Raw genomic sequence first — 27,592 nt, 5'->3', positions numbered from 1 at the left:
GTAATCGCTGCAAGCACCTCTGAGAGAAAGCCGCCCTCGAGTTCCTACCAATGCCAGACAGTCCAGTTTCTCCCTGTATGAGTCTGGGTCCCCAGAGACTCACCCGGAACTGGAGTTCAGAGCAGTCGGGAGCTTGAGACTCCCTCTCAATTGAAAAAGACAACCGTGTCCTCTGTTGCCAGCCCTTTCCATGTGCTCCTCCGTACCGCTGAGTCTTCCGCACCTCCTCTGAGTCTCAGTGTGCTTTTCTCTTTCCTTCTAGTTGTAGAATTTCCACTCAGCCAGCCTTCCTGTGGTTCTGGATGATGTCCGTTTTGTCTTTTAGTTGTATTTTTGAAATGGTTGTGCGAGGCAGCAATTTCCAGTGTTTACCTATGCCGCCATCTTGGTTTCTCCCCCATGATTTATTTAATACTAGAGGCCCGATGCACAAAATTCATGTGATGATAGGCCTTCCTTCCTCCGGCTGCCAGCACCTGCTTCCCTCCGGCTGCTGGCACCCGGGACCCAGGTTTCCCTCAGGCTGCTGGCAGTCAGCCTCGAAATATTCAAGCAACTGTGAATATCGAATAGGGCTCTAGAGCAATATATATTTACTTGAGGCCTGACGCACAAAATTTGTGCAAGAGTAGGCCTTCCTTCCCCTGGCTGCCGGCTTTGCAGCCCTGGCTCTTGCAGCCCCAGCCCCACCCCCCACCTGCACCTGCCTTGGCCTGGCACTGCCTGCGTCAGCCACCACTCCTCTTCCCCCTCGATTGATCGCCCTGCCAGCCAGTGGCCTGGGCCTCCCTCTGTGGGATGATCATGGGGTGATGGCATTCCCCCATCCCCCCACCAACCAATTGCATGGCACCCACCTTGGCTGGCCTGGCGCCGGTGCGTGTCATAGCATGGTCGTATGGACAGTCATTCTGCTGTTAGGCCATTTGGTCAATTTGCATATTACACTTTTATTATTATAGATCTTCATGGACGTTTATCTCTGGATTTCTGACAGTGAATGAGTCATGAATCTTGTTGCTCTACTTTGCATTTTCTTCTCATTTGGTTTTGTCTGAAGAGTGTGGTGAGTTGATCCAAAAAAGAAAAAAGTAATCTAGATGAGGATAGTGAAGCCTCATTCATACTTAGTTATGAGTTGTGCACTTTTCTCATACATTAAATACCACTTGTAAAGCATGGGGGAAAATGAAATCATACCTGCCTTCCCACAAGATAACACCATAAGATTTTCTCCTTGCAGAAGATTCAAGATTACTTTCCTTCTCAGGGAGAGTTAGAGGGAGAATGTGTTCTCAATCTTGGCCACAAATCTCACTGAAATATTTGTAAAACCCAGCCAAGAGGCATTTCAGGAGCCAATGGACACCAGCTGTCCCCCTGCCTCTGGCTTCACGCTCCTCCCCAGGCAGCATTGCAAGTGGCATATTCCTGCTTCTGAGCAGGCAGACCCAGCCACTTAGCTCTAGCTAACTTTAATGGAATATAACTTCTGAATCTCTATGTAACTATGGATTAGCTGCCTCTTTCATCTGTGGACTCATGTGGGCTCCTTCCCAGTGTAAAGATACAGTCAAATTTCTCTTAAAAAAAACAAAACACCTTCCTTTTGCAGTGTCTGGTTGGCATTTGTCTCTGAGGAAGATATAATTTTAGCTAAGAATGTTCTCTTTTTTATTTAAAAAATAAACATTAGAGCTTCATCTAAATGGAAAAGAAGGTACATGCAAGCACTACTTGTTCTCAGAAAAATGTTTCTTAAGTATTTCCAACAAAATCTCCATTTGCTTTATGACAACATTGAAATTCCCTAATTATGGTTAGTGTTTATGTGGTATAACTCATATCTTAGTCAGAGACGGGAAACTCCAAAAGGCTGTGTGTTAAATGAGGAAGGAGAAGGACACATATGTGCCCAGGACTCTTACCTAAGATTTCCCATGAGAGAAAGAGAGGCCTCCAAATAAGTTTCTAATTTAAATTATAGTTATCATAAAGCTCTCTGACATTGTGACCAAGGTGGACAACAACACAGAAACCATGACTAATTGCCCTCTTGCAGCAGCATCTCCTGGCCTGGTGCCATCGGCGTTTCCAAGGAGCTGCAATTTTCAAGAGGCTTGGTCTCTATCCCCACTGCTTTTCATGCCCCTGTATCTCCCAGCAAATAAGACACCTCCGGGCAGCTTCCCACAGTAGAGTCACATAAGATAAAAATTACATTTCATTACAGCATTTATGTACCTGGAGAGTGTTATTGTCTTGAATTGAAGATAATTGCACGTGAATGTCCTAGAACCATAGGTTGTTTGATTTGGAAAGGATCTTCCATCTTTTCCAACCTCCAATTCACTTCATGATTTACTTTTTAGAGCATCCCTCACAAGTCACTCAACCTTTGCTTGTAAGCATCTAGACATGATGAGTTCACTACACTGCAAGGCAATTTGTTTTATTCTAATCACTAAAGCTAAAAGCTGATTCATTGTAAAGTTGCCTATCTGATTCCAGCTATTTTCTCTGAAGAAGCACAGAATTCAGATTTCCCCTTTCATACAGCAACCACTTAGCGCTGTCCTCTACACTGAGGGTCAGCCAATTATTCCCCCAGTTTTGTAAAGAAAGTTGTGTTTCTTACTGGTGGGGAGAGGTCCTTGTCCCCACCTGTTGCTCATGGGAATGGATTTCTTGTGATATCCCAAGAAAAAGAATTTTCAGAGACTCACAGAGGAAATATTGAAGAAAGCTTTATTTCTGTGGAATCAAACACCTGACTTTCCAAAGTCCCATTTCCCTTTGCCCTGCCATAAAAGAAGTGTTGCTGTGGCTTCAATAGGGCTAAATTAGAGCCATTGTCCAGTTTCCTTTCCATGTTGGAGCAATCCAATACACCATCAGGCTAGCTTAGCTTGTGTTCCCCACTTCAATCCATTAGTCAATTGCATGGGGGGGTCTGCATGGTCATGGGCTATGGGCAAATGCAAGAGAGCCAAGAACCACAAGAGAGAGCAAGCTCCTTTGTTTAGGGGATTATGTATTGCCCAATTTTCAAAGTGTTGCAGTGATCCTACCCATTCTGGTCTGGCCAACAATCTCTGTTCCCAGGTTTAACTGACAGGCGAGTACCTTCCCTATGTCATCCCAACTTCACAGAGCATGCATCTATCTCCTCTTTGTTGGACCCCTTCCTTCAGTGTTTTGCAGGGAATGGGCCAGTGGTTCCCTAGAGAGTGTGAAATTGCAGCTTCCTGGTGAAGCTACCCAAATGACATGCCTATAATGTCTGGCTTCCCTTTGCTCCCTTTTTATTATTAACTAGAGGCCTGGTGCATGACATTTGTGCACTGGGGGTGGGGGTCCCCTCTGCCCGGCCTGCACCCCCTCACAGTTCAGGACCCCTCAAGGGATGTCCACCTGCTGGCTTCCATAAGCCGGCAGTCAGACATCCCTCTTGCAGTCCGGGGCTCTCACAGTCCAGGACCTCTTGCTCCTTACCACCTACCTGCACCAGAGGTGGGAGAGGCTCCCACCACCACCTCTATGCTTGCCAGCAGTGAGCCCAGCTTCTGGCTGAGCAGCGCTCCCCCTGTGGGAGCGCACTGACCATCAGGGGGCTCCTCCTGCATTGAGCGTCTACCCCTGGTGGTCAGTGTGCATCATAGTGACTGGTTGTTCCGCCGTTTGATCGATTTGCATATTAAGGTTTTATTATATAGGATAACTAGCTAATTACAAGATATCAGTTGTACTGGAACCGAGTCATACCTTTTTTTTTTTTTTGCTTCAAGAGCAGAGTCGACTAGTTGTGACAGAGAGTACATAGCCTGTAAATCTATAACATTTACTATCTGACCCTGTTCAGAAAGTTTTAATACCTATGCACAATCTAGAACAGTTTCTCAAACTGTCTGTGGTGAGTGACTGTTGTTTTTGATTTCCAGTGTGCTACTGGCTGAGGTACTTTAGTAAAATTCAATACAAATTAATTAATTATTAGAAATATGAAATTAAAAAAGAGTTATGGAAAATAGAAGTCTAAATGTCTTATTATTAGACTTAATAGACACAAACTTGCATTCTGATAAATACAATCAAAACAAATAAAATAAGGAGTACAAAAGAATTATAAAATTCACATTTTTTAGTGAAAGTATACATATAGGTAACTAATATAAACAATTCTAATTGCACTTATAACGTTTTTGTTGTTCAGCTGTCACAATTAAGCAAAAAGTTTACTTTGAGATAGCAATTCCCCATATTAAATGCCTGTACTCAGACTTTGATTAGACATTATGACTGTATTTATGACTTTGAGTTTCTTATCTAGTTTAGGTTGGATTGACAACACTACTCACAGGAAGGAATGTATATCTAAAATGTTTTTTTGTTTTAATACTAATCATTATGAAGAAACCAGTCTCACAGAGTATGTTGACTGGAATAAAAAAAAAGAGGTTTGAAAATAAAGCTGAAGATATTCCTTCTTACCTTTTTTCAAAATGAAATAAGTGTTTCTATATTTTCAAATTTCATCTTTAATCCTCCATCACTAGCCAATTCCAACAATTATCTTTTTGTAAAACAATGGCTCCTGTACATTATACACTTTGAGTTATGGTAGATAAACTAATCTTAAAATATACACAATCGTAATGTGGAGCTACTGTGCACAACACCCAGAATTGTAACAGGTGTCCACTGATCACAAACTTGGATAGCCTGGCCTTTCCAAATGGTGACAAACATTTTAATGCTTACTCTCAAAGTCTGTACTTATTTCAGTGAAGACTGGTTTTGGGACTGGCAGCCTCTTGACCACACTTTGAGTAACACTTCTGTAAAGTTCTTCCTTTCTAAACCAAACTATTAATTCTTTCAATCATCCTTCACATTCTGATTACCCTTCTCTCAAAATGTACCCCTTCCCATGTGCCTCTTAAAATGTGGCAATTAGAACATAAGCTCACTGTTCCTGAGGTGTGTGACCAGTGCACAACACAGTGGGGCTCCAGCCTTCTGAATATTTTTTAATATGTTTTTATTAATTTTTAGAGAGAGAGGAAGGGAGAGGGAAAGAGAAACAGCCTTGGCTTACTCCTTCACACTCCCTACTGGGGATTGAGCCTGCAACCTGGGCATGTGCCCTGCCCAGGAATTAAACCTGCAACCTCTTGGTGCATGGGACAATGTTCAACCAACTGAGCCACACCAGCAAGGGCTTGAGATCCATGCTTCTGGTCATGCATTTTAGAGTCGGTGACTTAGTTTGGTAGCCATATTGCATGGTTGATTCACATTAAATTTGCTACAACTCCCAAAGGTATGAATAGCAACTGTTGTTAAACCAAGTCTGTTCCATCTTACACATCTTATGGTTGATTTTTAAAGTTAGGTCCTTATATTTTACTTCATGAAATGTCATCTTATTTAGGTTATTTTCTATTCTGTTAAGATCTTTATACATCTCCATGTCACCTGTCTCTAACAATGATAATTACTTTTATCTTGCACTTTAAGGTTTATATGGTATTTTCACATATAATCTCATATGGGTAAATTAACTTACCATGCTTGATGTGCATTATTATCTTTCCATTTTAGAGAGAGAAGATTGAGTCTCAAAAAGGGTGCCTTGCTCATGATCACTTAGTCAATCACTTTGTATCATCATCATATTTTAAAAACATGAGTTGTACTGGCTCATTCAAGTTATTTTTAAAGTAAGCATAACTTTGAGGCATCCTCCAGACATCATTCCTTAGTTGTGTTCAGTCTTTGGATCACACTCTGTGGTGGGGTTACTCAACCAGTTGCTAATAAAACTCTCTGTAGCATCCAGCACAGTTAGCCATCTCTGGCATAACCGTATCAGGAGAGCCTTTATCAGCTCCCTTGCCAAAATCCAAACAGTCTATATCCATAGTATTTTCATGATATTAAACCATTAAGATAGGTGAATAAAGTTAGTTTGGTGGTTTTTTTTTCTCACAAATGCATATGACTCCTAGACATTTCCATTTTGCATTTCTAAATGATCAAACTATTTGTTTTTAGCCTGAAAAAAATTATCAACCCGATGAAATGTGATTACTTCTTAACCAATAAGAACAATTCCACAATTATTATTATTGGGGAGTTTGCTATATGCCTGGCAGTCTGCTGGCCCATGAGTGTATAAAAGTTTAACTCTAGTACAGTATGTTTTTCATACTGTGGATCATGGCCCATTAATGGATTGTCAAATAAATGTGGTGGGTCACAAACATTTTTGTTGCTGTTAAATCTTCACCTGAGGATATTTTTTCCATTGATGTTTTAAAGAGAGTGGTAGGAGCCTGAGAAGGAAGAGAGAGAGAGAGAGAGAGAGAGAGAGAGAGAAACATTGATGTGAAAGAGGCACATCATTTAGTTGCCTCCTGCACATGCCCCAACTGGGTCCAGGGATCAAACCTGCATCCCAGGTACATGCCCTTGACCAGGAATCAAACCCACGACCCTTCAGTGTGTTGGCTGACACTCTAACCACTGAGCTATGCCAGCCAGGGTACAAACAACATTTTTAAAAAAAGGAAACAGACTAAATTAGATTATAAAATATCAGAGTACAGCTAAATGAAATAAGTCAGACAGAGAAAGACAAATACCATATGCTTTCAACAGAGAACAAACTGATGGAGATGAAGGCATGGATAATAAAAGTGAAAGGGAATAAGAAATACAAACTTCCATCTATAAAATAAATAGGTTATGGGGATGTACATCACAGGGAAAATAGTCAACAATAAATATTATAATAACTTTGTAACAACAGATGGTTACTAAACTTATGGTAATCAGATTGTAAAGTGTATAAATGTTTAATCATTATATTGTACACTTGAAACTAATATAATATTATATGTCAATATTATACTTTAATAAAATATATCAGGATAATAATAGTCTGATTAATTGATTGATTATAATATCTATGTGTGCCTTGAGTTGTGATAGAAAATGTACTTTTTATTACATGCTACTATCAATAGTTTGAAAGATCCTGCATTAGAGGAAAACAAAGATACAGAATCAGGTCAATTTCCTTTGGCACATACTGTGGTAAAGGGAAGGTTCTAAAACAGAATGGATGTTTTTTTCTTTGTTTTGTTTTTGTTTACTATCAGTTTTTGTTTGTTTGTTTGTTTGTTTTGGTTCAATCTAAATACTGAAAAAAATTTCCTGAACTGTTTGACTTTTTTTCCCAGTAAGTCACCACTTTTCACATGCCTTTGTTGGGTTGTAATTACCTTCCTGTTGCCCAAAGCTAGTATAATAAGCTCTTAGAGCTTAGCAGACATGGGCAGGCTTTCCACTCCCAGTCCACAGTGCCTAGCTTGGCATCTTTTCTTAACCAAAATAAAGGAGTCCTTATCCAAGTACTATGTGGTTTACTAGCATCAGTAACCAAGTTTGGGCTAGCTTGAGAGAGCTCATTGGAGCTAGCACTAAATACTATAGTTTCTGTTTTAAAATATCTATAATTTCTTTAGAAGCATATCCTTCTTTTGCCTTCTCAAAAACTATTTGCTGAAAGGGCTTTTTTTTTCAAAATGCTTACTTAATGTCAACTTCCCATCACTAGATTCCTGAAATGTGATATGAAAATCCAGAATGCAACCCTCAATCTATCATGGTGCCTGATATATAATGGCCCTCAGAGGTCAGGTTTTATTGTATTAATCATAGGGGGAAAGGAAGTAGAAAATGCTACTAAGTATAATTTTGTGTCATCATTCCAGATTACTTGCCTTTTTTCCACTTGTACAACTTTTTAAATTTTTTTGCCAAACCTTTATATAACTATTTTTAAAACTCAAAGCTAATTTTCCACAATGTCCCCAAAGCTATGGAATTCTTTGTTAATAGTACCTTGGTTTTGTACTTTCTTCCACCTTATACTTGAATGTTCAATATTGTCATTTAATCCAACCCAAAATGAATGTAAATTTTCAAGATATAAACTATCTCAATATTTATTTGTTTTTCAACATTTATTGACTGAGCAACTGTTCACTTTTCCTGGAAAATAGAATACATTGCAAAGTTAAAGAGAGTTAAGGTGGATGATAGGTATGTATATAGATCACAGGCAATAGATAAGCAATTGAATAAACATTAGAAAATAACAAATAAACAAACACTGCTAACTGTATTATATCACTTAATCCCCTCAGTGAACCCATGAGAGAGGGCCTATTTTTAGTCCCATTTTATAAGTGAGAAAAACTTTGGAGGGAGCAAAAAACTTATATACAGTCACAAAAGCTCTAACTGGTCCTACCAGCACTTGGAACTGGGTCTTAGAATCAGATGCCAAAGTAAAATAAAATAAACTGAATTAAATCAACAAAAATATATTGAGCAGTTACTATGAGCTTGGGGAAATGAATGTCAATAAAACAGAAACACAGGCCCTGCTCTTAATGAGCTCACATATAATGAATGACTGAGATGGGTGTGTGTGACATGAGTAAATACTGCAATAAAGGTCTAATCCAAATACTACAGGCATGCAGGGGAGAAAGTAGTCATTGTTTGGAGCAGCCAGGGAAGGCTTCAAAGGGAAGAACTTCACAGGTGAGCCTAGTACTCAAGAATCATCAGAGACCAGGGAAGGACAGCAGTGGCTCTTACTCCTGTAACATTGCTGAATGTTGGGGAATGGTTGAGGGATAGGGAGCAGAGTGAAGGGAACTCGGGAGGAACAACTGAAATGAGGCAAGAAAAGTAAGTACATGGCAGTCAGGATGAAAGGGCTTAGAATTCCACACCAAAGACTGTTAGGAAGGCTTCCCTCAAGGTCACCGTGTCTCCAAGCTAATGATCCTTACCTTAGTCTCCCCAACTTGATTCTTACTGTATATTCCCTGGGAAGCTGTAGGTTTTTTGGATGGGAGCATATGTGATCATCTTTGAATTACACTGTAGAAAGCTGCTTAGATGGCAAAGACACTGGAATCAAGGATTCTAGCCAGGTTTTGACTATAATAGGCCCAGAGAGAAGTGTCAAGGGCTTAAAAAAAGGAGTGAAGATACAAATGAGGGAATAGATTTGAAAATCATCTGAGTTGGGCCCTGGTAATATATGTATGGTGAGGATGGAGACATTATTATTTAGGCGCTCTAGGTCAAGGTCTATGCTGGACTGAAGGGACTTGCAAAGATAAACAAGGCCATCTGTGGCCTCGGGTAACCCAGACTCTCATCTCTCAGGGGATGCAAATTCGGGCAGAACCCAGACAGGGAAGATAAATGTGTAAAGAGCTGAGTGTAAGACAGGGCAAATTAGTGGGGCCCAAGCAGCCCATAGATGTGTGTCCTGCCTAAGGTATTCAGACTCATAATTGATTAAAAACAAGAAGGCCAGCCTAGCAGCACAGGCTGGGTAGACTCTCCTCAACTAGTGATCTCCAGAATTCCTCTTACAGAAATTCAGTAGATGATTTTGCTGTTAATTATACAGGGAATCCTATATAATAAAACCCTAATATGCGAATCGACTGAACTGCAGAATGACCAGTCTCTATGATGTGCACTGACCACCAGGGGGCAGACACTCAATGCAGGAGCTGCCCCCTGGTGGTCAGTGCACTCCCACAGGGGGAGCGCTGCTCAGCCAGAAGCAGGGCTCACAGCTGGTGAGCGCAGAGGCGGTGGCGGGAGCCTCTCTGGCCTAAGCCAGCAGGTGGACATCCCCCGAGGGGTCCCAGACTGCGAGAGGGCGCAGGCTGGGCTGAGGGGTCCCCCACCCCAGTGCACAAATGTCGTGCACTGGGCCTCTAGTATACAATAACAACCAAGTTGGGGAGACTAAGGTAAGGATCATTAGCTTGGAGACACGGTGACCTTGAGGTTCAGAAGAGGGAAGCTGGAAATATGGTCGTGGAGCTCAGTGAAGAAGTTTCAGGAAAGAAGTAAGTGCTTTTTATGGCAAGATTAAGTTTCTGTGTGAAAAAGAGACCACAGATATTTCAGATTTAGACTGTCTAGTCAGATGGTAATTATACCTTCTTTGTAATCAGTCAGGAAAATCTTCTTAGAGAAAAAGGAATGATTCAGAAACTATGAAAATTGAAAGGAAGAAAGCTTGGCAGGTTGGGAAGAGATCCTCTAGCCACTGGGGAGGAAGAGGGTGTGCAGGACCATGCATGATGGTGGAATCACCTTTACTCAAAGGTGCCCAAAAAACAGAGGGTGTGCATGAAATGGAGGGAAAGGAGAGGAGATGGGAGGATCATGCCCCTGGGCCCTAGATTTCCCATTTCATCTGAGCCACAAGCCAATGTGCACTATCCTTAATGTTTTTCAGGGTGAAGACTCAGATGAAGAAGATCTCTGTATCAGTAACAAATGGACTTTCCAAAGAACCAGTCGGCGGTGGTCTCGTGTGGACAACCTCCACACACTGTTTCCTGGAGGAGACAGAAATGGGTCATCTGGAGACATTAGGATGAGAAACACAACCAGCAGTGAAAGTGTCCTCACAGACCTGAGTGAGCCCGAGGTCTGCTCCATCCACAGCGAGAGCAGTGGTGGGAGTGGCGGACGCAGCCACCCCGGCAGCCAGGGCACTGGCCGGGAGGCGTTTGACTGCTCCAGCCAGTACTGCTCTGATAGCCCAGTCATGCTGGATGCCATGGTATTCAGCAGCAGCCTCCCACAGTCCCCCAAAGACATCCTCAACTACCCTTTCCACCCAAAGAATGAGAAACTCAGTAGGCCCAGAGCTAAATCATTTTTGAAACGCATGGAAACACTCCGAGCAAAAGGAGCACATGGAAGGCATAAGGGGCAGACAGGTGGCTTGGTGATCAGCGGGCCTGTGCTACAGCAGGAGCCAGAGTCCTTTAAGGCCATGCAGTGCATCCAAATACCCAATGGAGATCTCCAGAACTCACCCCCGGTTGCCTGCAGTAAAGGGCTTCAATGCTCCAGCAAATGGAGTGGTGAAAACAGCCCATCAGAAAACAGCAGTAGTGGGCTGAGCACACCTGGCCTGAAGGAATGGAAATGCCAGGAGGCCAACAAGCGCGGGGGCATGTACTTAGAAGACCTGGATGTGCTGGCTGGAACAGCACTGTGGAATGCAAGTGACCAAAACCACACACATGAGTTTCATTCCCAGGAGAACTTGGTAGTACACATTCCCAAGGATCACAAACCAGGAACATTCCCGAAGGCACTGTCCATCGAAAGCCTCTCACCAACAGACAACAGCAATGGGGTGAACTGGAGGACTGGTAGCATCTCCCTGGGTAGACAGCATGGTCCTTGTGCCAGGGAGCCTGGGCTCATTGCCTCCTGCCACAGAGCAAGTCGAGTCAGTATCTATGACAACGTCCCATTGTATGCCAGCACAGGAGACCTTTTGGACTTGGAGAAAGATGACCTCTTACCTCACTTAGAGGACATTCTGCACCACGTCAGTGGGCTCCCAGAGGGAGTGCATGAACTACAAGCACATGAGGCCTTGGTTGGAAAACCTGGCTTATGCCCCTTTCCATTTCCTAATCAGATAACCCTAGATTTCGAAGGCAATTCTGTTTCTGAAGGTCAGACAACACCCAGTGATGTGGAAAGAGATGGAACATCACTTAATGAGTTGGAGACCACTGGGATCAAAGAAAGAAGGGATTCTGGTGTAGGGGCCTCTCTGACTAGGCCAAACAGGTTGGTGGCATGATTTTGTGAAATGATTTTTAATCCACTTCTTAATAATTATGGTCTGTGTATTTATTTTTTAAACATTTATAGAGCACTTATTAAATGCCTGACACTGTTAAGTGATGTATGTGGTTAGGAATCATTTGAACAGAAGTATGTCTTCTCTACAGTTAACATGGTGATTGAATCCCTGTTATCTCACTTTTATTTCTCTGAGTGTACCCTCTAATTCAACTTAGTTTTATTTTTTTTTAAATGAGCTTATGTGCAAAGGTCTATGTGAGGCACCATTCATAATCACTGATAATGGAGGCCCAGTGCCTGTACACAGGTGCTTTCCATGACCTTGCAACAGTATTGATTAAAAAATATCTCTACCACAAATGTTAAACTATTTTTAATTTAATTGTATGAGAAAATTCTGATATCTAAGGTGTGTACTTCATACGTTTAGTTTGGTTTTACAATATAAGTTACAAAGTATATAAAAGCTGTTGTTCAAAGACCACTTCAGAAGTACCCTACAGCAATGGCCTTGGATGGGCCTAACTAGTAGAAAGAGTAATAATGTGTGTGCTTCTAGTGGAGACAGTGATGTCTCTTGGGACTCACTGATGTGTCATGACATCAGGAGTGCTTCATCTGTGCCTATCAGGCTCCATCTCAACACCAAATGAGAGGTGAGTGCAGGGACAGGGTAGCAATATAAAAATATTCTAGTGCTCCCAAACATTGAGATCTCTTTTCCTCTCTCTCTCTCTCTCTCTCTCTCTCTCTCTCTCTCTCTCTCACACACACACACACACACACACACACACACACACACACACACACAACAGCTGCTTTCAACATTTGGGAGCAAATTTAGGGATGAACAAGTAAAAATTGTTATATAACTTATTTAAACCTCCTAATGAAACAGATAATGACTTTTTTCCAGATTTATCAGACTTGGAAAAAGTAGTTTCTTTGGTCTGTTCTTTGCATTTGTGTCTTCTGTTTTCATTTGCTTGGTGATTTTCTTGGCACTGAACCTATTTTGAATAGCCACTTAAAAATTAGTCACATCCTGTGTTTCTGGATAACATATCCACTTTGTGACTGCCTCTCTGATGGTCTCTCTGGTAAAGGCGACTCCGATGGAACAGTTTCCAGCTCTCCCACCAGCCTCAGCCATCCACGGCATCACCCCACATCAGCAACCAGACTGCCGGCCAGTTGAACCTGCTCCAGCGCTTCTCGCTGCTCCGCCTCACGGCCATCATGGAGAAGCACTCCATGTCCAACAAACACGGCTGGGCATGGTGCGTAGCATGTTCACTCCAGAGGGCATCATTTGGCTAGAGCTAAGCGTTTGATTGCAAAAGCTTTAGTACTTGCTTTCTGATTTCTGAAAACCTGATCATTGCCTTTACTTGCTGACCTCCTGAAAATAATGCCCAGAGTTCTGCCTTACTGTCTGCTTCCTGGGCTGCCTCGGCTGGGAGGGGATGTAGCCTGCAGGAAGCATGGCTTTATTTGTAGCTCTCTGCCAGTGTCCAGGGAAGGCACTCAGGCTCCAACAAGAACAAAAGTCAGGTAGTCGAGTAAAAGCTGATTAATTGTGAACAGAGTAATTAAAAATAAACTTGCTGTAAAGTAATTCTGGCAGTTTGCAAGGAAACATGTTATTTTTACCTTCAGACCAATGCAGAGCTCAACGCCTAGAGCATTGATTCATTCAAAAGGCATTTCATTCTTCAGGGACATGTCTACTTTTATTTAATTGGCAAATAAAAACAAGAATATGCAGTAAAATGTTTGTAATAAGGACTTGACAAAGCATGTGTTGGAACTTAAATGTGGACCTATTTTGGATGATTTGAAAAAATATTAAATGTGTGACTAATTGTCCTATGGTATATATTATGTATATAGAAGAATTGGCAATGCTTTTATAAAAATGATCAAATTAATGTGCTTGTGTATTAAAATTTCCTTTAAAAAGTACAATTAGTTCTAGAAAATTATAGCCAAGAAATGCTTTTTATCTTCTCTCCCTTCCTTTCTCCCCCAACCCAACTAAGTTAATTCTTCTTGTTGTTGTAGTTTTTAAGTTTCATTTAGTCTTGTTGGGGACTTTTAAGTGTTTATTACTTGAGAGGTGTGTAGTCACAATTAAATTAGAAAGTCGACCACTTGATTTGAAAACAGAGCCATAAATCCATCTGTTAACGTGAATCATGCTGTATAATAGAGTTCTAACATAGGCAAGGGGCACACATTGTCCTTCCATGTACTGTGATTAATTAAGAGAGAAATATTGAATTCCCTCATGCCTGTTGGCTATTCCTACAAAAGCTTGGCTTTACCCTCTTGCTTGCTTTCACAGCCTCTCCCAACAGTAGGCCCCAGGAGGCTTGATGACCTGGTTTCTGTGAATTCTAGGTCAGTTCCAAAGTTCATGAAGAGGATGAAAGTTCCTGATTACAAAGACAAGACTGTCTTTGGCGTTCCTCTTATAGTTCACGTCCAGAGAACGGGACAGCCCCTGCCTCAGAGTATTCAGCAAGCACTCAGATATCTTCGCAGCAACTGCCTTGACCAGGTATGGTTGGAAATCCCAAACACAGGCTTGGATTTATGAAATGCCAGACAGAGTCATTGTCCAGCATCAGACAAAACGAGCTTCACTGAAAATAAAAGGCATTGTGATCTTTATAGGTTAACTAGAGGCCCGGTACATGAATTCATGCACGGGTGGGGTCCCTGGGCCTGGCCTGCGATCGGGGCCGATCGGGGCCAGCTGGCCAGGGGGAGGGACCGTGGGAGGTTGGCCATCAGTGGAAGATTGGCTGTGGGAGCACACTGACCACCAGGGGGCAGCTCCTGCATTGAGCATCTTCCCCTAGTGGTCAGTGCACATCATAGCAGCTGGTCTACCGGTTGTTCAGTCATTCAGACTTTCAGTCACTTAGGCTTTTATATATACAAATATTTAATTTGACCAGGCTATATTTCGTCAAGCTGTTTGAGCATGTTTTCTCATTGGCACCTTGAATGACTCCCTGGAGTGACTGCAGAAAGTTAATGTCAATAGTTTTCAGCTGTGATGTCTAATTTGTGTTCCCTAGAAATTATATACTGCATTTCCTTTTTAATTATTGTCCTAATGCCACCATTGATTTCATAGCATTTCTTTTAGCCCTGTTATCTTTCTTTTAAAAGAATTAGTTTTTATATTTTCTTTTATTAATTCTTTTTTTTTTGAAGCAGCATTATGACCAGGAAAATTTATTTACAACTGTTGAAAATATGCAAGTAAATTATGAAAACAAATATCAGCTAAATCAAATATGCCCTCATCTTGTAGAGTTGATTTAAAAGCTCAAGCTAAACAAAATATTTGGAGATCATTTTCTGTCTCCAGGACCGTTTGGGGACCACCACATGGTAGACTATGATTGGGCCCAAAGTGCTACCCATCCTATAAATTTCTAGACCAAGTCTTTTTTTCTCCAAATTAATACCCATTAGTTTCTTAGACATTCTTTCCAAAATAAAAGCCATGTTGTCACTTGATAAATTGCAACCTTGAGCAGCGGGAATATTTTTAGACAACTATTCAATATGGCTTTTGTTCATTATACTCTTTAACGCCATGTGAAGAAACCGAAGATTATTTGTAATTTTTATTGATTTACCCCTGGCCTTGGGCTCAGTGGACAGGAATGAGCCAAGCTACAAGAACTCAAAGATTCTGGCTATTTATGCTTATATCAACCCCAATACCAAGATCAAAGTTACTAGAATCAGGATGGTCTCTTGAAGAATCAGATACCAATTTTCAGTGCAGCAGAATAGTAGTAACTTCTTTGTTTGATGCCGGCTTTGAATTAATTAAATGTATGGTCCCCTTTTCCCTTCCCACTCCTAATTTTCTCTTCTATTTTCTTTAATTTAATTGCATTTTATTGTATTTTATAGATCATTGTAAGTAGCCTGAGTTCTTTCTTGAGCAAGATTAGGTATAAATGAATGAATTGTAATATGTCTGCTCTCCTCATCACATAGACTGGGAACCAGTCAGCCATGGCCCCTATAGATTCTGAATAACATGCAGCACCAGTATCACTACTATTATTGGTCCAGTCTGCTGTTTGAAGCAAAAGACATGAATAGAGAGAAGGATAGTGTGCACCAAAACCTCAAACACAGCATTCATGGTAAACAGTGGAAAACAGGGTCCTGAAACATTGCCAACGTTTCACCTCCTACACTCCTAAGTGCAGAGCAGTTTATATATGACCAAACACAGTGTATCATTTTGGCCCTTGCATCTGACTTCGGATGAAATAAGGGAGTTTAGCCTTCAATTATGAACCATTAGTATTCAGACATAGCAGTGTGTGAGAGGAGCCTTGCTTTGTTGGCTGAGCTTTTATTTCTGCCCTAAATCAACTGTACAAAGAAGTGTAGATTCTACCAGGCTCCTGATAAACATGAGATCTCTGCAGGAGAGGCTAACCCCGCAGTGCTTAAAATCAAAACCACAGCATACCACCCTTACAACCCTGTCTTCTGAATAAAACCAACCTTTCTTCATTAGCTGAGCACATTTCTTAAGAAGAGGAAATGGAAGTCCTGATAAACATCATTAGCACAAACAGGATGCCAACAAGGAAACCTAATATTATTTAGATGAAATTTGAAATTCTAATGCAATGTTTATGCCCAACTTCTCCTAATGGAGAAGTAAATTTTGAAGGCCAAATTATGCTGTGAAGATTCTTCATACTCAGTACAAGTGTCCTCTACCTGCTGCCTGCTCATCACACTCCCTGTTGCCTACCCCAGATGAGATGAGTGAGGATCTGGGGCCTGTCTTTTTCAATTGTACCTTGTGTGCTTGCTTTTTCATAGCTGAGTTGTTAACTGGAAGACAAAAGAGAGACGAATAAAAAAACTAGTCCAAAGAAGCACTCATCACTCATCCTTATAAAATAAGAGCTCATGTGCAAGGGAGATGCATATAAAATTAATTTGCATTGCTGACCACTATTCTTCCCTTTTTAGGGAGGGTTTAAAGTGGGTGGGAGCATGACAATGTGAAATTCCTTGTTTATAAGTTAAGAATTTCAAAATAGTGACGAGTATTAAACCAAGTATGAGGCCCTGGTCGCCTGTCTACCAGTGACAGACATGGAGCAAATGAAAGACACTGTGCACTCCTTGAGTCTTCCTCTTAAGAAGCTAAGGGACCTGGGGTGGCCTCCTTCAGTGGGGATGACATGGTGCTCTTAGAGGCAACAGATTTTAAATTGTTTCTTCAGTTCTCCATTTTGTATTTAGAAAAAATTTTAGCCCAAAAGACCAATTTTATCACTGCTCTGAAAACTTTTGGCGGAAGAAATGAGTATTGGCACTCACTCATGCCACCACCCAAGGTTATTCCATGAAGGCTGATAGAAGCTCTCTCTGGTCTAAGGATCTCTCCACCATTAAAGGAAACTTCTACTTACTGTGTGCAGCGAGTTTTCCACTGAAAATAACAGAAGTTCCCAAATGGCTAAAGCAGCAGGAAATTCATGAGCCTCACATAAGGAGTCAGGAAGTGGGATGGTTCCAGGGTTAGTTCTTCCATCAGCTCAAAGACATTTTTGAAGACTGGGGTTCTTTCCACCTTTCTCTTCTGCATCCTCAACTACGACATAGGGAATCTGGTCTGATTTCAGACCACCTTTTCTTTATTACAGTTAGAAAAGAAATGTCCTTCTGTGCTTCTAACAAAATCCACAGAACCCAAAGATATTTTCCACACCCTTTGGAAGCTGAGGGTGGGGCGGAAAGGTTATTGTCAGAATTTGAGGAAGAACAAATAAATATCTGACAACTCTCTGGACAGCCTGTGAGACCTAAGTCAGAACAAGCAGCTCTGAGCCCACAGCTGGAGTGCTGCAGACATGTATAAAATAATTAAAATAACAATATTTGATGAAACTGGAAAGAAAGTTGGAAACAGAACAGTACAAAGAAAACATTGCTGAGATGTGTGTACATGCACACCAGTGTGCAGCAGAAACCACACCAGGAAGATGAAGTGGACAAAAGAGGAACCGCGTTCAGCAATTTTCACACAAACACTTGTCTACTTTATTCTCTTTATACCAGTAAATCCTGATCAATTTTTCTCTGCTGTTAAAAATAGTAAACCGGAATTCTCAGACTGAGTAAACACCAACTCACCTGAAGATAATGTGACTCACACTTAAGAATTCACTTTATGGGCACTTGGATTCTGAGGATTCCTGTGCAACACAGCCTTTCGCACAGTCCTGGGCCTCCTTCCAGAATTAGAAAAGTTGAGATGTAAACAAATTCAGGCTGGATCTCACTTCAGGGAACACTCAGTTGACATCCTGAAGTTTTCTTCTGACAGTACATGCTTTCTTCTCATGCACTTTGATGAAATTTGGAGTAGTTGCCAGAGGGTTCTTTAGATTCTTCTTGGAGAGTCACCCAAGTATGGCCAAGTGTTGCATTTCCTAGACATGGCAAACTTTAAGGATAAAAATTAAAGTAGTTAATATTTTAAGTGACATGCCTGAATAGCCTCATCTGTGGAATTAGGGTGATAAGCCTTGGAATGCAAAGACGTATTACTAAGAATTCTGTTTTTATTTCCACAAAAAGTAGCAGGGTAAATTCCCCTGTGATCCACTCAGCTGACATATACAAAAACCTCAGTATTCTCTGATTGCTTAGAATTCTTCCCTTGTTGTTACTGCAATTTTAAAGAATTAGGGCTGCTCTCTATAGCAGCAACCGAGAGAGCTCTCCTCAGACACCTAAACTTGGGTTGAGGCCTGCCTGGCATACAGAGCAGTAGTGAGGTGACTGGCACATTTCTCCAGGTCTAGAGATGATGGGCCAATGCTTACTTGCCACCTGGGAATGTTTCCACCTTGCTTTCAAAAGTGGGCCAACCTGTAAGTCCTTGGGGAGTGAGAAAAGTGGAGATTGAGGTTTGAAGGACTGAGTTTTGAGCAACTCAGTGTCCTACAGGCATTTAAAAATAGCAAACATACTAGTTCACTGTAAACCAGGGGTCCCAGGGAAGCTCAGAATGTGCAGAGTCTACAGGGCCCAGAGTGTAACCTGCAGGAACCTCCCGCATCATAGGTCTCTGCTCCACCTCCTTCATCCCTATCAGGGCCTTCATTTCTTTCATGCCTTATTGCTGCATTTCTTTGTCAAATGGGGTAAGAGTCTAAAGCTTAGGGATGAAAGAGGCATAACTCAATGTCTTGAAGTCTGAAGAAAAGCCACCCAGGAATCATTCTCACTAGATCCAGAGCTTATGCACATAATAATTAACCAGGCAGACTGGTAAGTGCCAGTCATCACCTGAAAAACACGCATAGCCAGTGTTACAAAAATTCCGAAAAAGGAAAAGCATCATAAGACTCTGAAATAAAAATACACGCTTATCGTTACTATAAACCTCACCCCCAAAAGGAGCACTGGATATGGCTGTTTATCTGGGATCCACCAAACCTTCCATTGACCAAACTTTCTCAAACCCACACTTAAGTCAATACTGGGGGGCGGGAAATTTTGTCTGGTCTGCTCACTAATGAACTGTAAATATGCCTGATATAATAGTGGGTATTTAACCACTACCTGTTGAATAAATGAATAAAATAACATCTATTGTGTTCTAAGAAGTTACAAAGCACTGTCACATATATATTCTCATTTAGTCTCCTCAATAGCCCTGTGAGGTGGGGTATTATTATTCTTATCTTCATTTTTTAGGAGAGGAATCAGTATTCAACTGCTATCCAAAGTAGCTAAGCTAGTCATTTACAGTTTACTTATTTGGATGCAATTGCTGTTTATCCAGGCTTGATTCCACACCTTCTCATCACTACCAAGGTGTTGTCTTAGGAAGAGAATGTCTGGGCAAACATGGCCTCACTAACATGTCCCTGTGACTTGTTTCAGGTGGGCCTTTTTCGAAAATCTGGTGTGAAATCTAGAATCCAGGCCTTACGTCAAATGAACGAGAAATCCCCTGAGAACCTCAGCTATGAGGACCAGTCCGCTTATGACGTGGCAGATATGGTGAAACAGTTCTTCCGGGACCTCCCTGAGCCTCTTTTCACCAACAAGCTCAGGGAGACCTTTCTCCACATCTATCAGTGTAAGTAGAAATAATGTAGATTGGTGTTCTCATGTGTACCCATCCATTGGAATACATGAACTCATAAAGAAGTATATAAAAGTTATCATTCTACACTCCTCTCCAGAAGTAACTTTGTTCCAGTTTGATATATAAATCTCCAGGCCATATTTTTTGCATCAAAATTTTCCTTTTCAGTGTAGTTTGGCCTAAGATCTGAAACTAACTTTCAATGTACTTTCAACAAATTTAAAATGAAAAGGGAACACAATATAATTTATTGTGTATATAGGTGTTTTTAAAAAACCATTTAATTTTCTAAAATTCAGCATTTCCTTGGGATATATGAAAGTTAAGGCCAAAAGCGTTAAAATGACTGGAAATAAAAGGCAAATATATGGTAATACAGTGTTTTGTAAGGGTGAAAAGTAAGCAAACCAAATCAAGCTGTATGCTTAATTCAACTAATTTATGTTTTCACTTGAAATTTTTAAAAATATATTTTTACTAATTTCAGAGAGGAAGGGAAAGGGAAAGAAAGATAGAAACATCAAAGATGAGAGAGAATCATTAGTCAGCTGCCTCCTGCATGCCCTCTACCGGGATTGAACCCACAACCCTGGCATGTGCCCTGACCAGGAATTAAACCATAACCTCCTGGTTCATAGATTGATGTTCAACCACTGAGCCACTCTGGCCGAGCTGGAATTTTTTAAGTGATGTTAAATTGATAATTCTCAACTAAGCCTCTAAAATAATCATGAAAATAACTGTTTTTATTAAAAGACATATCCTGCTAAAGCTAATTATAAAAGAGGATATTAGTAATGAACATGGATTCTTTCTAGATATCATAATGTTATCATAATTATTTTGATGGCTTATTCTCAATTCCTTAGGGAAAAAAATTATTTGGCCCATGGACTTTGAGTTTTCAGAAAAATATGCCTGAAGTAGACCTCAACATGGAATTGATCCCATTTGAAGATGATCCCTACTATAGAGAAATAAGTACTAAATGTGTTTAAGGAGTATACAATATTTGAAATTCAAAAAGGTTTATAACAAGTAGCATTTGTAAAAACAGGATAGAGTGGTGATCCACTAAATAAATATTACTTTGTCAAAGTGAATAGATTAAATTAATGATACATGTTGTTAGAACCCAAAAATAGGGAGTTCATGATGTTGTTGCCATAAGAGGTTGAACTGCATTTTTCAATTAAGTCTCCCTTATGGCTTGGAAATATTATATATGAATATTTCCATTTAATCAGTTTTTAGACTAAGGTTAACACTAGATTATTTCCAAGAGAGCAATGTCTTTGACCCTTTTTGAGACTCACCAGCAAGAAACCAGATCAAAGCAAGGCTTATATTAGCTGAAAAGACATTTACAAAGGGTTGCTTATGTACAGGGCACCATGCTGAGCACTGCAGAGCATACAGTTGGGGAAGACTTAATCTCATCTCCTAAGGATCTTGCAACAGAGGGGAATAAGACACACATAAATAATTGCATTACAGCAATATTAGAGAAATTCCATATAAGTTTACAGAGAAAACCCAAGGATGACAACTGGAGGTTGAGATATGTAAGGCACACATGCTGAGTGAAGCAAATAACATGAGCATGTGGCCAGAGATGACATGTGGCTGGCATCAATGGTAAATGTACAATGCTGTATCAAATTACAGTGAAAAATTAGACTGAGTATGGGCATTGAATATTAGGGCAAAGAATTATACTTGATCCATTAAGCATTGGGGAAGCCTGGGGTGTTATAGTAGGCTCTCAGTTGTAAAGTCATAACCAAAATTCCCAAAGTTGTTTAAACAATAAGAACATTATATGCCCCAGCTGGTGTGGCTCAGTTGATTGGGCATCATCTCATGCACTGAAGGGTTGCCAGTTCAATTCTGGGTGAGCAAACATGCCTGGATTGCAACCTTGATTCCCAGTGGGGGGTGGGCAGGAGGCAGCAGATAGATGTTTCGTTCTCATGTCAATGTGTCTCTCTCTCTCCCACTCTCTCCTCTCTAAAAAAAAAAAAAAACACAATAAAAATAGTTTTTAAAAAATAATGGGGACATTATGTAATGCACATAACAAAAAATATGGAATTAAATAATTTCATGATTAGTGGTGCCAAGGCTGAAAGTCGGCCTCTCTTGATGATCCCCATAAGGTCCCTTAAGGTGCCACAACTTAGAATTATCATGTCTTCCCAAAATTACATTCAAAGGTAAGAAGAGGTCAGAGGGCTTCTCCTTTGGCATATATCTCTTTTTATCAGAGAGATAAATTTACAGAAGCTCCCAACATTTTCCTTGGTCCCATAGGCCAGAAATGGTTTACACATTCTCCCCTAAATCCACCACTGGAAAGAGATGGTTATTCCCTAGATATGAGGGAAGGGTCCAGCTTCTCAGAGCACTTTACAGCCCACACCTGCACAGAACATATTATTTTCTTATAGAAAAAGGAGAGAGCAGATATTGAGTAGGCCACCACCTTGTGCCTGCCATAAGGGCCCATGTCTATCAGAACTGTGTTTGGACCCATGAATCTGGATGTGGTAAACAATAGATATTGGACTAGATGAGAATAGAGGGTTAGGAAGCCTTAATTGAGGCTCTGAATTACCTGTAGTGATTTCCAGGAGTGAGACTGGAAATAACCTTCATGGAGGAGACCAAGTTTACTAACTATTGTTGAGTTAGGGAGGAACAATTCTTTCTCCCATTCTCTAGAGCAGTTCTAGTTTTAGCTGTGTTAATTTTCAGATTTTCATCAAATGATTAATTAGAGATTGGATGATTAGTAAAAATATTTGAAACCCACTAGTCTACAAGAGAGAGGAGAATAGAGGGTCAAAGACCACCCTTAAGCTTGATGACTGGAAGAACAGAGAAAGGAAGGAAGCAGAGCTACTGACTGGAGGATAAGTAGGACAGAATTGTTTAGAATTGACTGGATGTTGATTTTAAGGTGCTGCTAGCCATCCCCATGGTCACAAGTTATCAGCATTTAGGAATGAATATCTAAAATGCTCTCATGAGAGTCAAGAAAGATGCAGGAACTTCCAGAGTGTCATGTGTAACAGAAAGGTAAAAAAGGATGGTACCCAAAACAAATGTGGAATTTAGGGATTAATAGTTGACCTTCGCAAGTAATTTAAGTAGAAAATAATAGATAGAAGTTATTTTCTGAGATATAAAGGAGCGAGTGAGTAGAAAAGAAGTTGAAACAACATGTAGCCATGACAGATGCTGGCATGAAAGAGAAGGTTAGCAATCTAAAGTTAAACAATGTCTATACAAAGCATCTTACCTGAAGTAGCATACTTAAAAGCAGTTCAGATTGAGGGGGAGAAAATGGTGGCTGAATAGGCAGACCTTTCTTGCACCTCTCCCAGGACCAGACTGGAAATAAAACTAAAGTGGGGAACATACACTCGGAATTACAAACTGAGGTCCAGCTGAGAAGGAGATTTATATCAAGGAAGGACAGAAAACACCTAGAGACCAGTAGGAAAGGAGAGGTCAAGCGAGGAGCTGACCCAGCTTCCAGGGGTGGCAGGCTGAGAGAGAGAAGGGATCTCTTGGCTACAAGAAGGTCTGTTCCCTCAGAAAACAGAGACCTGGAACCTAGTCTGGGCTCCACAACCTGGAGCATCAGAGCCAGGATCAGTGGCCCACATAACATCCAGCCATGAAAGGTGGCAGGACTGCTGGCCACCTTGGAGTCTGAAGCTGGTAGACCAGAGCATGCTGGAGAGAAAGCCTCAGTTTCAGGGGTTTTTTTGTTTTATTTTTTAAACCCAGATCACAGGAGTTTCATTTGCAGCTACTCACCCAAGGCTTTGGTGAAGGGAGGGAGGTGCAGACTTGAGGTGCCTAAGGAAAGGCTGGGGTGGGAAGCATTGCAGGGAGACATGGAAAAGCAGCAGCCAGGAGTCCTGTATTTGGTCATACACCTCCAAAAAGAAAAGGGCCATTTTTCCTGAGAGGAGCTAGCCACTCCCAGTAGCCATAGCACAGGAAAAGAAAAAAAAAGAAAAGAAACTCATGCTAGGAGATACAGCCTGCCCCACCCCCAAGGAGCCCTGCATGCCACACCCTACATTTTAACCTTTTCAGAGAAAACAAAAGCAGAGGCCAAGCCTATGTGTTTGAACAGTTTCAGGAGCCCTCAGTAACTGGATTGGGGGAGGAGTCATCTGCCCCATTATCCCAGGAAACTGGTGCTTTCCCTGTATGAGAGAACTGATGGAAACTCCAGGTTTCCAGCTGATCCCGCTGGACTGCATACAAGGATCTGTCCAGCTGAGGGCAGAATAATATTTTGGGCCACTCTAAGAGCTCTGGGACAGGAAACACATCCATCACTTTCCCTGAAATCTGAACAGCACCTCCATCTCACGGGAGACCCAGTAGTCTAGACTCATGATTCTGCCTAAAGACCTTTCAGAAATAGTCTTTTGAGTGATTAAGGTTGACAGCTGGCTGGCAAGCAAAGGCAGGCAGAAGCAGAGCCTGGGGACATGGGGAAGTTTACTAATCCAGCCCTGGGCCCCATGCTGCTAATGAACCTGATTTAGAGGGCAGATTGGTCCCTCGCATGTGCAGCCAAGTCCTGTAGAGACAGACACAACCTGTGGATCACTTGGAGCTTCCAGCAGGTTACTGAAAGCCAAAGGAGGACAGTTTCTGACAGTGGCTAGCACCTAAGTACCTCTTGGGAAGCCCAGAATTGGCAGACAGAACAGTTAGCCACAGTCATCAGAAGAGCAGGACCCAAAAGGAGCTTCCAGGAGGCACTAAACTCAGTAAGACAAACGCCACTTCACTTTTTTGTCTTCTTTTCTTTTCTTTTTCTATTTTTTCTCTTCCTGCTCTTTTTTCTTTTTTTATTTATTTTTTTCATCTATCTGATTTACTAATTTGTTATTTTGTTAGTCTCTATTTTTTCTATCATGTATCCAATTTTTCTCTTCCCCAGTGCTACTCAATATTTACTTCTTCTTTTTCTCCTGCTTTCTCATCATTTTTTCCTTTTCTTATTTTGGGCCTATCTACTTTCTCCTCTATTTTTCCTCTCAATTTTTTTCTTCCTCTTTTATTTTAAAACATTTCCCTTCACCTATTCCTCTATCATTTACTCCTATTGCCGTTATTTCATCTCTGCGCCTTAATATTCCATCACCCCCTTTTCCTTTTGTTTTGTTCTCTCCTCATACTTTTTTCTTTCTTTTCCTCCATCATTCTTGCTCTCTTTTCTTTTTCCTAATTCTCTGGTGGTTGCTTTTATTGTTGCTGTAGGGGTCTTAGGTATGTTTCAATTATTTTCTTTCATGTTTTGTTGTGTTGTATTTTGTTGTGTTTGGTCAGCACCTCCACAACAGCTCACCATGTGGTCAGGGGTGAGCCTCAGAGTCAGCCAGCTTGAAATGAGATCCCATTCATGAACAGGACAACAACATTAAAGATGCAATTATAACAGAAGAACCCAAATAACTCAACAAGGGGCTTTCCTAGCCCACCCAGTCTAAGAGATCAAAGAAACTGCACCACTGGGTCCCGCAAAAGACCTACTACATAAGACCACACCACAAAGTCTGGGAAGCATAGTAGTTCTATGTAATACATATAAACAAATGCAAGGGAGAGCAAAAATAGAGACAAAGAAACAACGCCCAAATGAAAGAAAAGGAGGAATCTTCAGAAAAGGAACTAAATGAAATGAAGACAAGCAATTTGTTAAAAAGAATTCACAGTAATGGTTTTAAGGGTGCTCAAATAACTTGGTGAGAACTACAAGCAACTTAATGAGATTTATAAGGAGCTGAATGGGAACATCAATATGAATAAGAATAAAGAGGAAATGAAGAATGACATAGCAGAAATGAAAAATACCCCGGAAGCATTCAATAGGCTAGAACAGTGGTCGGCAAATCGCGGCTCGTGAGCCACATGTGGCTCTTTGGCCCCTTGAGTGTGGCTCTTCCACAAAATACCACGTGTGGGCGCGCACATACAGTGCGATTGAAACTTCGTGGCCCATGCGCAGAAGTCGGTTTTCGGCCTGGGCAAGTCTATTTTGAAGAAGTGGCGTTAGAAGAAGTGGGGGGTGTTGGTCAGGCTGGCGACGGGAGACGCGAGACACAGCACAGGGGGGCCGCGGGATACGCAGAGCAGGGGAGGTACATTGTTTTGAGTTACGTTCACTGAGGTCAACCCCTTCCAACTCTCCCATCCATACTCGTCTATCTGAAACAAGTATACAAGACGAGTGTGGATGGGAGAGTTGGAAGGGGTCGACCTCAGCGAACGTACCTCAATCAGATTGAGGACGTTTTTAGCAAAGGCCAGCTTTAGAGTACCCTAATTAAGTTAATAACAATGTACCTACCTATATAGTTTAAGTTTAAAACATTTGGCTCTCAAAAGAAATTTCAATCGTTGTACTGTTGATATTTGGCTCTGTTGACTAATGAGTTTGCTGACCACTGGGCTAGAAGAAGCTGAGGACTGAATCAGTGAATTAGAAAACAATTATAAAAACACACCCATTAAGAGCAGCAAATGGAAAAAAAATTTAAAAGTAGGAGGAGTGTCTAAGGGAGCTTTGGAACAACATGAAACTTCAAAACCTTCATATCATACAGGTGTTAGAAGGAGATGAATCCAAGCCAGGAATGGAGTACCTGTTTGAATAAACAATGGCAGTGAATTAACCTAACCTGCTGAAGGAAAAAGTAACTCAAGTTTAGGAAGCACAGAGTCCCAATCAAGATGAATCCCAAAAGACCCACACCTTGGCACATGACAAGTAAAATAGCAAACATTAAAGACAAAGAAAGAATCTAAAAGGATACAACAGAGAGAAAGTTACCTACAAGGGAGCTCTCATTAGACTTCCAGCTGATTTTCCAGTAGAAACACTTAAAGCCAGAAGGGAGTGGCATGAAGTATAAAAAGTAATGAAAACCAAGGGAATGAACCCTGGAACCCTAGCCTACTATACCCAGCAAGACTATCATTCAAAATGTAGGTGAAATAAAGAGCTTCACAGACACACACACACAGAGACACACAAAGCCTAAATGAGTTTATTACCACCAAGCCAGCACTGCAAAAATTGCTAATGGGATTGTTGTAAGAAAAGATATAAAGAGAAGAATACAGATATAAAGAAGAAGACTTGCAACAAATTAGCACCTATACATAATAACCTTAAATGTAAATGGCTTAAATGCTCCAATCAAAAGACATAGGGTAGATAGACAGAATTTGGGTCCCCACTGCAGACACCACCCTGGAACGCACAGGAAGGCAAAAGCCAGCAGGACTCCAAGTGCCTGCAATTGGCATATGCAGGACCAGCTCTGTAGGGAAGGGAGCACAGCTCAGAACAGGGACAATCAAGGCATGAGACTGAAGGCAGACCCAGCCTCTGGGCTAAGGAGTCCCTTACCACTGGACTACTAGGGGCTTTATCCTCTCAGACCTCAATCAGGATACCCAGGGCCAGAAAGGGACAGTGACTCACATTCACCTGCATTAGAGAAGCTTCTAGAAGGCCCAGGATAGACATACCAAGGGACCAGATTCAACAACATCAGATCAAAATCCAACGAGCCCCCCAAATATAGGGTCCAAAGCACCTGTATAACAGCTGGCATGAAAACATTGGAGTTGAACCTCACTGGCAGCAAG

General features: G+C 41.2%; 1 protein-coding gene across 1 annotated transcript in view; it reads left to right on the top strand.

The window, feature by feature from the left end:
* STARD13 (StAR-related lipid transfer (START) domain containing 13) overlaps positions 1 to 27,592 on the top strand; it is a 227,053-nt gene that overhangs the window by 172,875 nt on the left and 26,586 nt on the right. Inside the window, exons 5-8 of the mRNA XM_005883140.2 lie at positions 10,352 to 11,712; positions 12,837 to 13,010; positions 14,134 to 14,293; positions 19,693 to 19,891. Of these exons, the coding sequence (XP_005883202.1) occupies positions 10,352 to 11,712; positions 12,837 to 13,010; positions 14,134 to 14,293; positions 19,693 to 19,891 (1,894 nt within the window). The remainder of the gene's footprint in view (positions 1 to 10,351; positions 11,713 to 12,836; positions 13,011 to 14,133; positions 14,294 to 19,692; positions 19,892 to 27,592) is intronic.

The sequence above is a fragment of the Myotis brandtii genome, unplaced genomic scaffold (genome assembly GCF_000412655.1).
Source record: "Myotis brandtii unplaced genomic scaffold, ASM41265v1 scaffold77, whole genome shotgun sequence".
Lineage (NCBI taxonomy): Eukaryota > Metazoa > Chordata > Mammalia > Chiroptera > Vespertilionidae > Myotis > Myotis brandtii.
The sequence above is the reverse complement of the archived record's forward strand: the minus strand, read 5'-3'. Positions and strand labels throughout refer to the sequence as shown.